The 16,884-nt window shown below is 41.2% G+C and overlaps 1 protein-coding gene across 1 annotated transcript in view; it reads right to left on the minus strand.

Moving 5' to 3' along the window:
- Positions 1-11,973, minus strand: part of PCOLCE2 (procollagen C-endopeptidase enhancer 2) — a 68,073-nt gene extending 56,100 nt beyond the window's left edge. The window contains exons 1-2 of the mRNA XM_057740349.1: positions 11,629-11,973; positions 10,521-10,629 (exon numbers count right to left, since the gene is read on the minus strand). Of these exons, the coding sequence (XP_057596332.1) occupies positions 10,521-10,629; positions 11,629-11,714 (195 nt within the window). The 5' untranslated portion in view covers positions 11,715-11,973. The remainder of the gene's footprint in view (positions 1-10,520; positions 10,630-11,628) is intronic.
- Positions 11,974-16,884: the final 4,911 nt, after the last annotated feature.

Here is a 16,884-nt window from a genome sequence, read left to right on the forward strand (position 1 = left end):
ACACTTTTCACAGGATCAAGGAATAATGATGCATACAGATAAAATTTCACTGTGCAGGGAACAAGGGACAGCAGCTATCCACGGGAACACTTTCCAAACTCTAAATGCAGGACAAGGTGAAAAAAAAAGAGAAAGCCTCAGAATCACAAATCCTCTAAATGCTTCCCTGGTCTCCAGCATAGAGCAACCAGCAAATGAAGCCACTCTCTCCCTCTCTCTCTCTCCCTCCCTCTCTCTCCCTCCCTCTCTCTCCCTCCCTCTCTCTTTTCTTTTTTTCCTGTCAACACCTGATAGATGGCAAGGAATCTGCAAATCTGTTGAACAACTCAAATTTGCCTATAATTTCACATCATAAATTGAACTCTGGGAAAGGGGTGTGAAAGTAATTCCATAAGTCTTTTTAATAATACAATCTTTAGAAAGAAAAACAAATACCATATGCTAACTCATATATACGGAATCTAAAAAAATGGTACTGATGAACCCAGTGACAGGGCAAGAATAAGGATGCAGATGCAGAGAATGGACTGGAGGACGTGGGGCTGGTGGTGAAGAGGAAGCTGGGGCGAAGTGAGAGAGTAGCATTGACATATATACACTACCAAATGTAAAATAGATGGCTAGTGGGAAGCTGCTGCATAACACAGGGAGATCAACTTGATGATGGGTGATGCCTTAGAGGGCTGGGATAGGGAGGGTGGGAAGGAGTCGCAGGAGGCAGGAGATATGGAGATACATGTATAAATACAGCTGATTCACTTTGTTGTACAGCAAAAACTGGCACAACAGTGTAAAGCAATTATACTCCAATAAAGAGCTTAAGAAAGTAAAGTATTTCCTGATTAAGTTTAAAAATAAAATAAAAAAATAATACAATCTTTAAAATCATTTCTGGGTGTTTTACCTCTGTTAGATGACTTCTCATCACACAGCTCTTTAATAGTGGGGTTTAAATGTGCTATCTTTGTGCTCTATTATTACAGCGATGTTTCAGAAAAAAATGACTTTCTGTCATTAATATATTATTAAAGAGAATCTCTTGCAGGAAAAAGAAATACCCAAAGAAGACTTCATTTTCATGGTGTCTCATTTTCTTCTCTACTCATGAAGCCCTTTCTAAGGCATCTGCCTTCGCCCAGCACTAAAAATACAAGCAGTACAAATAAGCACATTAATAAAACATCATGTTTTTGATCAATAAAAACATATTTGATTTCCATGTGAGACAGCAAAAACAAAAAAACAAAAAACAAAAGCAAAAACAAGCAACAGCGGCCCTTAAAAGCAAGCAGGAAACGAAACAAATTTAGAAAAATTGGGCTGAGGCCCCAGCGGGAAAACGTCACCTACTTGCTTATTTACTTAGGATTTATATTCCCCCTGCTTCTCAGAAGGATTGAAGGCACCAAGGAAAATGTTTTAATGCTTCCATTATTTTATCAATTGAAACCTAATTGGGACAGTTTAAGGGTTATAAGAATCACAAAGTTTCTAAACTATTCTCTCCTAATTAAAAAACAAACAACAAGCAGCTATAGCATTCTTTTCCCATTCATATAGTCAAGTTGGGGTCTGTAGACATTCTCTGTTAATTTTACCTATCATTACTAAGGAATTAAAAATAAATAATAGTAAGTCAAACATGGGGTTAAATTACTATTCAGGCAGCTGAAATAACGAAGCCTAGTCCAACAAATGTATAGGTACATTAAAATAAACCCCATAGTTAAGACTGGAATTTAAATCTCTATATAATTCTAAATCCTACATGTTGTTTAAAGCCAGGAAATATGTGTTTAAGTCCAAAATTCCATTCCGCTATCTGTCCTGCTTGTGGTTATGCCAGGCAAATAATGGTTACAGTAATTTTAGAACCCCTTGCTATACTTCGGTATAATTAAATGACTTAAATGTTGAGTTCCTGTCTAAATTCACTATTTGTTTTCTTATTTTCTCAAATTATATACCTAGCACTAATTTTAATAGAACATCACTATATGTTTCAATTTTCACTCAATTCCATGTCCCACCAATGCTGACTTTCTTCTCATGAAGCCATATGAAGGTTATTGGGAAGATGTAACTCCCAATCACATTTGCAACCTATTATTTCTTTAAAGTAAATGTAGTTTATGTAAGTTAAATGTGAATGCCATTTAAACTTAATCAGGCTTTTGGAGGACGGATTCAGTATGATGACTTTAACACACATTAGTAACAAAATCACCCCATGGTAAGGAATGCCTTTACACAATTGTTTATTAGGCATATTTGGAAATATCACGGCATGTGTTATAAAATAGCCCTGTGCTGTCAAACGAAGGACATATAACAATTTCTCAAGTCTTAGAGCAGCAGAGATATAAAATGGGTCATAACATCTTTTACTCTTTGCATGAGGTAATAATTGTTTTCATTTAAATAATCTAAGACCTTCAATAATTTTTAAAATGTCAATAAGCCTTATTCCACATTATCAACACTTAAAACTACTTACAGTGAGCAGCATAATTATTTACACAACATAATTGCTACCGATTTTCTTATCTAACTACTCTCTACCAGATTATAAACTCCCTACGAATAGAAACTATGCCTTGCCTTTTTACCAGGGCCCAACCCAATGCTCAGTTCATAGCAGATGCCCAATATGCATGGAGTGCATGTTTGTTTATTTGTTAAATAAGTGCATAATAGTGCATTTGTATCACTGAGTCAGAAAATGTGCCAGTCTTTTCATACCATGTGCAGGGATATTAGGCAAGATACAGGTTCTTTAGACCTCAGTTTCTCTGCTTGTGAAATGGACATACTAACGTATCCACTGACATCAGGGAACTGGATGCAGATGAAATAACCATATGTTATTATTTCAGATCTGCGACCTATATAATAACTAGTATATTTAATTCCAGTTGAATGAAAAAAAAAGGTAGTTATCAAAACGACAGTACATGCATTACCTGGGGAATCTGAAGATCTTCTACATATGACAATTTATGCCTTTTTTCTTCTGCATGAATTAGCTAAATAAGGAAAAATTTGCCACATACTTTCAGTTTAAATGGGACTGACTCTATTCATTGCTATAATTCTCCCATTTCTGGCACAGGTCTGCGACTTTCTGATCGGCCCATATTATTTATTTCAGAGTTAAAGGAACTACTAAATTTTAAACTGCTCAAATGTTTGCTGGTTTTTTTTCCCCAAGTCAGATTTCTGCCGAAAATAACAGCTGAAACCTTCAATAATCTGCTAATTTCAGTACCTTTAAAATTTTTTTGGAAATAAGGAAGAGATATAAATCATAAATAAGTACCTTGTAATTTCAATAATGTTTTATAACAATGGACCACATACATGAATGACCTCATTTTTAAAAACTGTTTTGTAAATGATGCCCACCTTTAAATCTAAGAACAGAATCATTTTCGCTGACATCTGCATACCAACTGCTGTTTCTCTTAGATAATAACAGCAATTCAGATGAAATATTTAGTTTTAACTTCAGGAACCAATTTAAAATAACAATTCCTACATACCTATTCGAGGATCATTCCCAGAAGGTTCTAGGCTTCAAGTTTCCTCTAATTTGCATAGTTGCTATAAACAAAGGTTCAGCTGGTTCCACTTAGCTGGCCATACCATGTGCAGCCCTAGTCAAACTTTGAGTAGAGTTGCTCTCCCAAGGTATTATTTTGCTACTAACGTCTATTTTTCTTTTTTTTAAACTGTGTCAAATCATCAATATGAATCTTTAATTCTACTTGGACTATAAAATGAACAAGTTATGGATGAAAAGATCACGGGAGAGAAGGATTGGTGATTTGCCAAGTTTGCAATGAATTTATAAGGAAATCATTAATGCAATGGTGATCTTTGTGCCTGTGAAGCCAAGAAGGCAAGGTGCCTGTTGGGCTTTATCTCCCTTCCCACTCAGAGCCTGCGGAACACGTCATCCCAGGAAGCCCCCCATGCCCACATCTTTCATGTGTTCATCTACGTGTCTCCAGCATCTAGAATCATGCTCAGTGGGCTCTTGGTAAATGTGCCTTGGCAATGTAGCAGTGAGCCTCATCCCACCGGCTGTGTCCTTGTTGACAATGGTCTATTCTCCCTGACTTTTTTTAGGGAATCTCAGAGGTCTCTTACTGTCTCCTGCATGGTCTTGCCCTTTTGGGCACATGTACCCAGCAGGGGGACCACTGTGATAGAGTGGTCCAGGTGGTGGTATATCAATACTTGGAGTTACATTTCTTGTTGCTGGGCTTGGTACAGGCACAATTACTGGTTCTCATCCTTCAGTCACTTTGCATGACTTCTGTCTCAACCCAATCATGTTGTCCTTCCAAGCCTGCTTAGAAGACCAGCCACCATTTTCCAAAAAGTATACAACCTTAGCTATCGAATACTTAACTCCTGCCCACCCCCCATGTAGACAGACTTTGGTATTTTATGCAGATGCCCCTTAGGTTACAGTCCTGAATCTCACCTCTTAAGAGAAACTAAGATACCCTCAACCCTATCATTAGTAACAAAATATTTAACAATTTCTTAACCCTCAAATTCTCTGATTTGAACTCTAACCATATGTCTTATAGAACACACTCAGCAAAATTCATTAGTAAAACCTAAGACTAGTTGAGGTCACCAAGAGTTGGTGGCCAGAAAGATATAGTTGAGTCAAGAGGCCTGAGTTCCAGTCACAGCTTCAACCTTACACAGAACAAGCGTCAGCTTCCTCGTTTGCAAAGCAAAAGTACAACTAAGCAGCACAGAGCACGTGCATCCTCAACATATCTTCACATGAGTAAAACTGACCCCCAAATTTTTCCAAAGCAGCATTGTCCAAAGGAACTTTTTGTGGTGACGGAAATACTCATATTATATACTGTCCAGTATGGTGGTCGCCATCTACCTGTGACCACTGAGCATTTGAAATATGGCCACAGTGACTGAGGAACCGGAGTTTTAATTTTTAACTTAATTAGTTTAAATTTAAATAGACAATGTTGATAGTGTATTTAGACAGTGCAGCTGTCCAAGAAATAGCAAGGAAAATTTTAAAGTACCATAATTTACGGGCAAATCTGAATTTCCATTCTGCAAGCTATACTTCCATACCAGAAAGTCCAATACAAATGGCTAGAAAGTTTGTTTGTGACCACTAGCCTTCACCTTTCTCAAAGTATACAGATGTTAACATCAGCCTTTCCCCAACTCCCCACTGACAAGCTATAGTTAGATGAAAAGGATTTGGCGGTGAAAGCCACCTTGCTAGGACACATCTCCAGTCTGGAAGAATGGACTGCAAGGCAGATGAGCAGTGAGAGGCACGATATTTCTACCTACAGGAACCTGAGTTTGAGGGCTACTCTGAAATTCTTCCATCTTGAGGGCTCTCTCTGATACTGAATCACTAGTGTGAACTCTATTCTTGATTTACTGACTGCAGGAGCTGGAAAATGGAATGGATCCACTGGCTTCGAGAAACCCTTTAACAGACTGGGGCCACAACAGAGCACAGCCTTGTCTGGAGCAGCTGTTAAGCAAGGGTCCAGAGCCTGGTACATCAGGCCTCTTGGCTGGTACCACTCCACCCTAGCTGCATTCAGAACTGCTAAGACAACTGCTTTAGGCAGAAGAGTTGACGTTTCCTCATCTCCTTGGTTACGACCCTTGTCCATTCTACCATCTTCTCTCTCCTGGTGACCACATGGCTTCCTAACTGGTCTCCCTGCTTCCACTCTTAACTCCCTACAATTCATCTTTCACACAGCAGCCAGAATGATCTTTTTTAAAAAAAAAAAAATTTATTTATGTATGTATGTATGTATGTATGTATTTTTTGGGTGTGTCAGGTCTTTGTTGACTGCACATGGGCTTTCTCTATTTCTCTACTCTTCGTTGCGGTGCTCAGGCTTCTCTTTGCAGTGGCTTCTCTTATTGCGGAGAACGGGCTCTAGGCGTGCAGACTTCAGTAGTTGTGGCTCACAGGCTCTAGAGCAGAGGCTCAGTAGTTGTGGTGCATGGCTTAGTTGCTCTGTGGCATGTGGGATCATCCCAGACCAGGGCTTGAACCCTTGTTGCCTGCATTGGTAGACAGATTCTTAACCACTGAGCCACCAGGGAAGTCCCAGAATGATCTTTTAAAATCAGAACGTCTCACTCCTTTGCTTAAGAGTCTCCAGTGGCTTCCTACTCAAAATAATATTCAAACTCTTCACCATGGCCTGAGGGCCCTGCTCACCTTTTTCACTTCTCCTCCCATCGTCCTCCTTACTCAATCTGTTCCAGCCACACTGACCTCCTGACTGTTATTCAGACAAATCAAGCTTCTCTGCACCTCAGGGCCTTTGCACTTGCTGATCCCTCTGACTGAAATGCTCTTCCACAAACTTGCACGTGGCTGGTTCCTTATCATTCAGACCTCAGCTCAAATGTCACCTCCTCAGAGTGGCCTTTCCCAACTACCTAATCCATAGCCCCTTCTATCCCACCACTATGTTTGTTTGTTTTTTACATATTTCTTGAGGTATATTTAACATATTATAAAACTCACCCATTTTAGGTGCACAATTACATAATTTTCAGTGAATATACCAAGTTGTACAACCCTCACCACAGGTCAATCTTAGACCACTTCTACCCTCTTGAGACCCCTCGTGACCATTCACTGTTAATCTCCATACCTATCCCCTGCCCCCAGGCAACCATTCATCTACTCTCTGTCTCTACAGATTTCGCCTTTTCTGAGCAGTTCATGTAAGTGAATTATACAATTATTATCTAATTGTATATCCCTGCTCTGTTTTATTTTATTCAAAATATATTTTTTATTGTGGTAAAATATACATAACATAAAATGTACCATTTTTGCCATTTTTTAAGTGTATGGGTCAGTGGCATTAAGTACTGTTGTGCCACCATCACCACCATCCATCTCCAGGACCTTCTCATCTTTCTCAACTGAAACCTTGTATCCATTAAATACTAACTTCCATTCCCCTACCCCACAGCCACTGGAAACTACCATTCGACTTCCTGCCTCTATGATTTTGCCTACTCTAGGTGCCTCATGTAAGCAGAATCACACAATACTTGTTCTTTTGTGACTGGCTTATTTCACTTAGCATAATGTCTTCAGGGTTCATCCATGTTGTGGCATGTGTCGAATTTCCTTACTTTTCGAAGGTGAATAACGGTCCTTTGTATACCATATTTTGTTTGTCCATTCATCTATGGATGGATACTTAGGTTGCTTCCACCTTTCAGCTATTGTGAATAATGCTGCCATGAACATGGACATATAAATATCTGTTCAAATCCCACCTTTAACTTCTTTTAGGTATATACCCCGAAGTGGAATTTCTGGGTAATATGGTAATTCTAAGTTAAATTTCTTGAGAAAGTGTCCTGTTGTTTTCCACAGCAGCTGCACCAATTTACATTTCTACCAGCAATGCACAAGGGTTCCAATGTCTTCACATCTTTGCCAACACTTGTTATTTTCTGTTTTTTTTATAATAGCTATCCTAATGGATGTGAAGTAGTATCTATTTTATTTTTATAATTCAGTTACCACTATGTAATATTTTCTTGTTTACTTGTTTGTTTGAACATTAACTGCCTGTCTCTCCAAACTAGGATGCTAGCTGCATGAGGGCAAGGAGCTTGGCTGCCTTGTTCACCACAGCTCCAGTAGTACCCAAGACCCAACACACATTTGTTGAATGAATAATAGACCTTAGGGCTACCAGCTTCTATATGCTTTTGCTCTACCACAGCTCTCCTTTTATCAACCCAAGTATACACAGGAGCTAGGGAGCTCCCTTCTGCTACTCTAACATGCCAGAGGACCATGAAGAAGAACTGGGAAGATTTTCACCAACGATTCTGTGCTTTTCCTTGTGAAATACAAAGAAATGAAGATATTGTCCAACTGAGACCTTGAGAGCATCCAACGCCTTTGTGAACATTTTGCTGAGGCTGTAATTATAACCAGGAGAATGTGCTGGGCTCCCCTGGAAGTTCTTGGTAGCTACTCATATGCAAACATAAAAGAGGCAGCCCCTTGAAACAGAATCAACTTAACTAGCTAAGAGTGAAAACTATAAAGCTTTTCACTAAAAAAAGCAAATTGTGCAGTCCTTTCTTGTGCATTACCTATGCTTTCTAAAAATATATATTTTTCAAAAAAAGGCTGGCATTTGTTACTCAACTTTTGAACATTAGTTCAGGCAGCCTGGGCAAACCACAAATAAATATGTCACAGAGACTGCTTGTCGTCTGCTTGTTTTCCCTTCTTTCCACAGTTGATAGAAGACTTTTATTCAAAAGACTTTTGAATTCTAGCAGAGCACATGGATTCCTGACATGAAGCCTTCATTTCAGGGTTTCCTTGCAGCTAGAAGTGGCCATGTAACTAATAACCAGCCAATGCAATGTAAACAGCAAGGTGCATGTAATTCTGCACAATGTCCTTAAAGAGAGGACTGGGCCCTTCTTCTCTTCCTTTTTGTTGGCTAGACCATGAACCTGGTGGCTGGAACTTGAGCAGGCATCTAAGTGGATATTGAGTGCCTAATGACTTGAGGCTGCCATGCCAATCTTGGATTGCTTACCTCCTGATTCCCTTACCTGAGAGAGAACCAAGCTTCCGGTTGAGCCATTGTTACTTTGGATCTCTGTTACTGGGAGCCGATCTAGTCCTAACTCACACAGAATCTCTCCAGTAAGGGAACAGGAGAACGCAAGCACTGAAATAAGTGCTTCCTAGATACACATGACAAAGTCGATTGTTCCAAAACAGTTGCTTTAAGCTGATGCCGAGCCCAGCTTATTTAGCCAATATATTAAGGGGGTGGCGGTGATTTGCCATATTGCCTACAGGTCAAAGGAAGGACAAGTCTATACCAGCAACAATAGCAACAGCGGTAGCTAACATTTACTGAGCACTTACTATATCCCAGACACTCAGCCGAAGAGAGCTTGATATGTCCTATCTCATTTTATCATCACAGCAATCCTGAGATTTAAAGAAGATAAATCCATCACACGGCTTACGAGTGATGGAATGAGAGCCCCCAAGCCTCACCTTTATGCTGTATCCATAAGGAGCATCCATCACACTCCCCCTCCCCCACACATAAGAATAAGGTAGTCAGGCCTCTCCTAGGGCACACCCGTCCTTTGCCAAGGAAAACTTTCACTGGACATCCTTCCCCCCACCCTCAATACTAACAATGCCCCTAATACCCCAAACACTGGGCTAACCATGGAGTCTACTGCGAGGCACATGATACCTCTCAGTCACTAAATTCCTTGGATCATTTTTAACTTATACCCATTTACAACTGAAACACAACTGTAACATGGAAACCAAGTCACATGTTTGTTTCAGAGCCTTATTTCACATGTATGCTAATATCAACATTTCAAAGCTATTTTTTATGACCCATCCTCTCCTGGCCCCATCTGTTGCAGTAACAATGAAATCTGTACCAGTTCATCAGAGAGCTGATGTTTTACAGAAGAGAATCAATGCATACAGGAGCCAAGTTTTATTTAAGGAAGGTGACCCCTCATATCTGCCTGTCAAACGATCTTCTTGGTGGGAAGGCTTCATTGCAAAGTAGGTTCTACTTTACAGAAAGTTGGACTTATCCAATGCTTGATAAGTCAATTTATATCATTCTTATAGACCTCGGTTTCCTCATCTATAAAATGGGGATAATACTACTTTCTCACAGTGATTTCAAAGATTCAGTGAGATTATGCTTATTAACTACTTGGTACAGTGCCTGGCACATGGTTAAGTGCTCAGTAAGAGGGACCTATTTTTAAAAATCATAATTCTTGGATGGCACAATCTGACTGAATGAAGCTTTCAGTGAACTAATGTGTTCAATTACCAAACAACTTCCCAAAACTGAAAAAATGAAGAAGATAACGGTCACTACCATGCTCACTGGAAAGATGACTCACTCTAGCTGACTAAATCCAGACTTATTTTTTTAAAGCTGGCTGTCTCTAAATCTGACTTCTTATCTTGACTTGTGGGATTTTTTTTTTTCTTTTTCTTTTCCCTTTCCCCTCACTAACGGATATAAAGTAGTCAGAGGTGGGTAGTACCTTTGATCTTCTATCTGCCACTGGGAGACATTTATGAAAGGCACAGGCAACAAATAGCTTCTAAAAGTCTTTACAATGGGCCTTCGCCTGAAAATAGCTTTAACTTTGAATCCATGAAACTCAGTTGAGTCAAACTGGGTTTGCAGACACACATCTGCTTTCAGAATTTAATCTTCCAAGCATTATCTTGAGCCCTTTCTAATTGTTAATGCAGGACACCACTAGTTTTATTAAAAATCTCCCAAATAGTTGAGATAAATCCAACATTTCACTATTTCAGACATCTTCCCCCCAACCCAAATTCTGACACGGAAGGAAAAAAGCAGCAGCTCTTCCACTGTTTCCAATATTCACTTTTGGAGAATACCCTTTTAAAAAATGCTTACTGTGATTTTCCAGGTACATTTGCTATTTGGAGGGTACACTCCAGGAAAACCTTCGCTGCCAATAAATCCAGACTCTCCAGTAAGAATGCCACCACATGTGAAAACAGGTCTGGGAAAATAAAAGAGGAAAAGAAATTTGAAACAGGGTCTAACAATTTCACGTCAATTTCAAAGATGTAGTCTATTAATATGGATAAAGTGAATACTGAGTATTAAGTGCCTGTATCATATAAGAGATTTAAAATACTTGTTAGCTGTTAGAATATTTAAATTCTAGCCTAACACACACAGTCCAGCTGCCATCTGTCTCTACCATGACAAGATCAAGCTATCCATCCATCCATCCATCCCTCCATCCATATGCAATCAAGTCCTCCACGTAAGTGGTACGATCTTACAAGAAAATGGTTACTGGAAATTTTAACTGGGGGGCGTGGTGGGGGACTGAGAGAGAGGGTGAGAGCTTGACTCTGTAAAGTGCATGGTTTTAAAGATACACAAGTAGTTCGTTAATATGAAAAAGTTTTAATTTCCTGGATTTGGAGAGATGCCCAATTCTCTCTCTTTTTGAAAATCGTTGGCCATTGGCAGAGCCTCCCATCGAAAAGGGAGGTTGATGGTGATGGGAGGTGGAAAAGGAGATGTCAAAGTTGGCCGTAGGTCTGGTCTCCCAGCCCAGGTCCTGGAGCCATCTGGCAGCTCAGAGGTTGGTGAAGAGTTAACTTTCCGAGAGCCGCTCCCTGGGCACCGGGCAACTCGGGTTTTTCCCTAGGCTTCTGTCTCTGGGCAAAGCCTCTCCGGGGAAGAAAACAGAAGTAAACCAAAGTCCACATTTTTGGGCCCTAGTGCTTCCCAGCCTCCGCATAAACCTTCGGGGAGAGGAGACGCAGGGCAGGTTAAGTCCCCACCGCGTGGCGGCTGGTCAGCTGCGGGGCCGTCGGGCGGGCGGAGCTGGGGGCGCAGGAGGCCGCCCAGAGGACGGGCGCCGTCCCGGAGTCCTGGTGGCGCGTGGGTACCCCCGCACTCCGAAGCGGACTGGGTAAAGCAAAGCAGCGGGCGAAGGAGAGGGAGGGAGGAAGGGAGGGAGCGCGGGCGAGGGTCGCGTTACCTCTCCGGGGGCTGCGGCCGCGAGGGCTGGGCGGCGGCGGCGGCCAGCAGCAGGCAGAGCGCGGCCCAGGCACCCGCGCCCCTCATGGCCGGTGGAGACGCTCGGGGCTCGAGCCACCCCGGCGCGCACCCCGGAGCACCCCGCGCTCCGCACCCGCCCGGGCTCACGCCCCGGCGCGCCCTCTCCCGCTCTCTCGCACGCGCCGCCGCAGGGCAGCCCTGGTAGCCGGGTGTGCGCGGCAGGAGGGGCCGGGCGCTTTTCTAGAGGCGATTACGGCGCAGTCAGCCTCGCCGCTTAATTTCCCCTGAGGAGTTGCTCTGGCAGCCACAGGCCACTGCTGAATATCCCGTTTGTTCTCCGGCGGCGAGAGGGGGCGGCTCCCAAGCCGGAGCCGCCTCCTCTCTTGGGGCGGGTGGGCGGGCGGCTCCTCGCTGGCACCCCGGGACCCGCAGCCCCGGTCGCATACCGCCGGCAGGGGCGGTGGAAAGATGAGAGGGAAACCCCTGCCGAGTGGTACCCAAATGGGACCTGGCGCCTTGATCCACAGATGATTGGGGGGTTGGGGGGCGGGCTTGGTTTGCTTTGGGGAGTGTTTTTCTCTAGTTACTTTTAAATAAAAAGTGTTAGCGCTTGCTGGTTGCTGGAAAACATAGGGTTCCTCCTTCAAGCACCCAAATCTAAGGAAAGAAAAGGGAAAGTAGAAGAGGGATTCTATCATATTTTAACTCCTGCTGTAATTCTTACTTTAAGCGCGCGCGCGCGCACACACCCACACGCCTACACACACACCCCCCCCTACACACACACACCCCTACACACACAGTCTCAATAGATTCTTTTCTGTTTTTACTGGTGTGTGAGAATAGAGAGAGAGTTTCTGTTTGGGGTGGCGAGGGGGCGTATAGAAAAGAGTTTTCAGCCATGAATTTGTGAGTGAATTGTCATTACTGTGCCAAAAATCACGAAGACAAAATTCGGATCATCAGCTCTCACCTTCCCATGTTATGTTCTGAAAATCATGTTTCTTTGCTGGCCTCTCCCCCTTATTAAGAGATCTTTTCCAACAATGCCTTTTTCTGTAGTATTAGTTAAGATTCACAGAGAATTTGTTTTTCTAAGAACAATTGCAGTCTTATGGAATCAAGGTTTTCCTTTATTACTTTTAATTAATTTTAATTAAAAATAATTTAAAATATTTATTTTGTTAAGTGCTTCCCAATAACCAGGGATTAATAAAAGAAAAATAAGAATGGAATGGATTCATTGGGTTTCTCAATGACCACGTCACCGCGAGAGGGATATCGCTGAATTCAGATGCCTCATTTGTGTTGTTCCTCCTAAATTATTTTCACCATTCTAAGAAAAAAAAAGCATTAAAATAGTACTTATCAAGACTTCATTTCTAATAATGAGCCTACAGTGTTAAGAATATAAATACTCTTGGCAAGGAAATAAGCAAAAATTGGCGACAGAGAATAATCTCACTCTTGAGAGGAGAGTCAATATTAGGAACCAGAATTTCCCTGTGGAGTTTAGATTTTCTTACTAGTTTTGAAAAAGTGAAGGAAAAAAACACCAAGAACTACAACTTTTTAAAAATTTTCTAAAGGCACCACACCCTGTATGACATTAAAAGAAAAAAAAAAAAAGGATTAGGGAATTTGGCAAACTACATTACCTCCTGAAACCTACACCCTCAACCCAATAAAATTGTTTTAAAACAGCAAAGAGGAAAATGATTGTTTATTTTGCACACATTTCAAGAATATGCTATCCAATAGCGTATGTGTTTTAGATGATATTTAAAAGTCACAGTTTTAAATTTTGAAGTGAAAATATTGCTCAATTCATTTTCTGGTAGTGATTTGAAGTGATCATAGCCAGAAAATACTTCATTCTTAGGACTAAGCTTAGTTTTCGAAATTAAAAAACAAAATATTAAACATGACTAAATGCATAAAAAACCGAACATAAATATGCAACAACTCTCTTCTTAATTTACAGACTGACGACTGTGTTTATAGCCTCACTAAGTTAGGGTTCCAACACTGATAGTTCTGTTGTTGTTGAGACATTACCACATGATTTTAAAAGTTTACTAAGACGTTATTATTTGCTCTTTGAAACACATATTTAACTTGGAACTACAGTTCTGACCAAAATTATAAACCTTAAATGTCCTGAGAAGCTTAAGGTGTTAAAACTGAGAGACACCAAGTGGACTCTGAAGGTTTGTGTCAGGTCCATTTCTGTGAGACCAGTTTCTGGGCTTGAGAAATGCAGCGCTGATGTAATGGTAGGTAGCCACAGAACTCCAGGCACTAGGAAAGGGGAGAGGTGGAGACGACCAAAGCTCTGTGGGTGCAGAGTGGAAGGTGAGATGATCCCTGTTGTCGTAAGTATTGTGTATATTACCCAGTCTCTGCAGTTAACCAAGTTGCACAGAGACCCAAAATCATGGGAATGTGAGAGCATTCACCGATGAACTGACCACTTATAAAATTAGACCCCACTCAAACATACTTTGAATGCATAACATTAGCACCTAGTTGGGCCCAATATGTCAGCATCTTTGTTGGTTAATCACTGGTCAATTAATCAGCCTTGCAAACATCTGAAAATGCAACATAAATACGATGCACATTTACTCCATGGTGCAGTATTGATCTTGTGAAAGATCCAGAATCTCATAATATGGATGCAAGTGATATTGAAAGAAGTAGAGGAATGATAGACTTTTTTGATGAATTACTCCAGTGAACAACTGAAGGGGAAAAAACTAAAGCTCGCTGACCAAAAAAGAATAATTTTTAATGCCAAATATATTAAAGAGACGCCCAGGTGAAAAATTAAGTTTCCTTATGCTATTTTCTCAAAAGTAATCTTCTACTTTATGATGTGAAAATCAAAAGGGAAGGGAAGAATGTTTATATTTTGCTTGACTGCAACTTCATAAGGAAAATTATGCTAAAAAATCCAAATTTGATTCATTCTTTATTTATTATGGGAATTGGCACATAGCTGCAAATATAGGTGAAATTCTGTTAAATACAAAATAAATTTAATTTAAAAATTTTCAGTTTCATTTTTGAAGATAACCTCCTAAACACGTTTTCAATATCTGCTATGAAAATTTGAAACCTGTTTTAAGTAAGTGGCCTTTTCCAGTACCATTCATCTCAGATATGGACAATCTCCAAGTATCTTGAAAGGCACCTAAGCAACAATCCAGGGCACTGCATCAAATTGAGGGGAAGAGGCCAGGAGAGGACATGATGCGGGGCTGGGCTCTATCCTTGGATGCCTCCCATTGTTCTTTTAGAGGCATGAGCCGTATCTGGAACTCAGGTGTGGTCTGTGCTTCCTGGAACATGACACTGCTCCAGCTGCACCATATGGGTCTCTAGATTGATAAGCACTCCAAACATATAAAAGGAATGAAAAGTATCTGGAAAGCAACTAGTGTGGAAATTCTTTTATGCAGCCCAACTTAGTGACAATACAATGTTTGTGACATTTCCCTAACATCTGTTCTGCAAAATGATCAAACTGGAATTTCCCCATGTTCTTTTGCCTAGGAAAATATAATAGTGTAGAGTTATGATGTTAATACTTTAGTGATGAAATGCCTTTTCTGAATTCAGCTTTTTAGATACTATTAACAATTAGGAACTCTCTGTAATCTTTGAACTCTTGCGCACAGATCCATCAGTAGATACTCTTGTGGACAGGATTTTTAGAATGAAAAATTAGTTTGATATTTTTTGGTGTTTGGAAACATACTATTCCTCCTAAGAATAGAACATCGGAGGCGAATTGTACTGGTTAGGCTTCTTAACAGCAAACAACTGAGTCCACTCTGGCTGATTCAAGCAGTATAAGGGATGTATTTTAAAACAGAAGGTAGTTCACATTATCATTAAGAGAATTGGAGAAACTTATTTGAAGGCTATTTTTCCTGGAATAATGGCCAAAACCTAGGTTCAGAAATGACCCAGTGAGTAGTCTGTTGCCACTGCTGCCACCAAGGCTAAGTGCTAAATGCAGGTACTTCAGCTTGCTGCCACTGCGACCCCTGTGAGCACAGCAGACGCATTTCTGCCCGGAGAAATTCAATCTCCCAACACTTGTACCCCAAAGGCCAGGCCTCATCACAGACCCTCTCTGCTCAGATGGATCTCTTGAATCAGTCTCATGCAAGTGCATATGGTAATGTCTGTGTCACATGCCTGCATCTCAGCTGCAAGAGAGGCTAGGAACTCAGCTCTCTGTGGGGGATGAGGGATGCATGCTGTAGAAATTTCCCCAAATATTAAAAAGCTACTCAAAAATAATGACAGGCACATGTATAATTAATGTCCATGACAGGGATATACAAAGTTCAATTAGCCTGTCTCTGTTGAGGAGAACGGCTCCAAGGTGGTCTTTATGCATAAGAGTCCCGAGGCAATGTAATGTGTGTTGAATGAAACCAACTCCACGCATCTGCCCACGCTGGACAAGAAGTCAGCAGTCTTTTGCTGGTTTGGAATGAAACTTTGTCCAATGGAATCACTTCGTGATAAATCCTCCTCCCCTGCCTCCTCCTTCTCATCATCCCTAACTTTTCCTGAGCACTTATTATACATCAGGAACTATGATATAAATGCTTTACAATAATATCTCGTTTAATTCTCTCAAAAACCCTATAAGGTAAGAGTGATTACCACCATTTTACAGGTGACGATTCTGAGATTTATAGAGGTTAACCACGAATACAAAACCTACCATAGGTAAATGAAATGCTGGGATGTGAATCCACGTTGACTGGAAAGCCCAAGCTCTTGATCAATACTGCACGCCAATCCAACAGAGCCTCACTTGGGACCCGTGAGTTCAGTGTACATGCAGATGGTGCCTGGAGCGGATGGATATAGGCTGTGAATGCACCAGGGACCACTGACTCCATTCACTGTTCCTCCAGCCCCCCATCATCCGCCCCATGGAGCATGTGACCAAGTACTGTCCAGTCAGAGAGCTCTTCCAGGGCTTTTCTACCGAGGTGTTAAGGAAACGATTCTGCTACCCTGTTTCTTCCTCTGGAAGCAGTGTGTAAGCAAATGTTACCGGAAAGGAAGAGCGAGCCGGAGGTGAATGATTCAGAACAGCGAGACATCCAGCTTCCGCGTGAAGATGGCCCTCCAAGAATTTGAAAAAGGTTTTATTGAGAACCCAGGATTCTACCACATAATATGGAGTCTTGGCCATGAGAAAAGA

Source organism: Hippopotamus amphibius, chromosome 6 (genome assembly GCF_030028045.1).
Source record: "Hippopotamus amphibius kiboko isolate mHipAmp2 chromosome 6, mHipAmp2.hap2, whole genome shotgun sequence".
In the NCBI taxonomy this organism is placed as follows: domain Eukaryota; kingdom Metazoa; phylum Chordata; class Mammalia; order Artiodactyla; family Hippopotamidae; genus Hippopotamus; species Hippopotamus amphibius.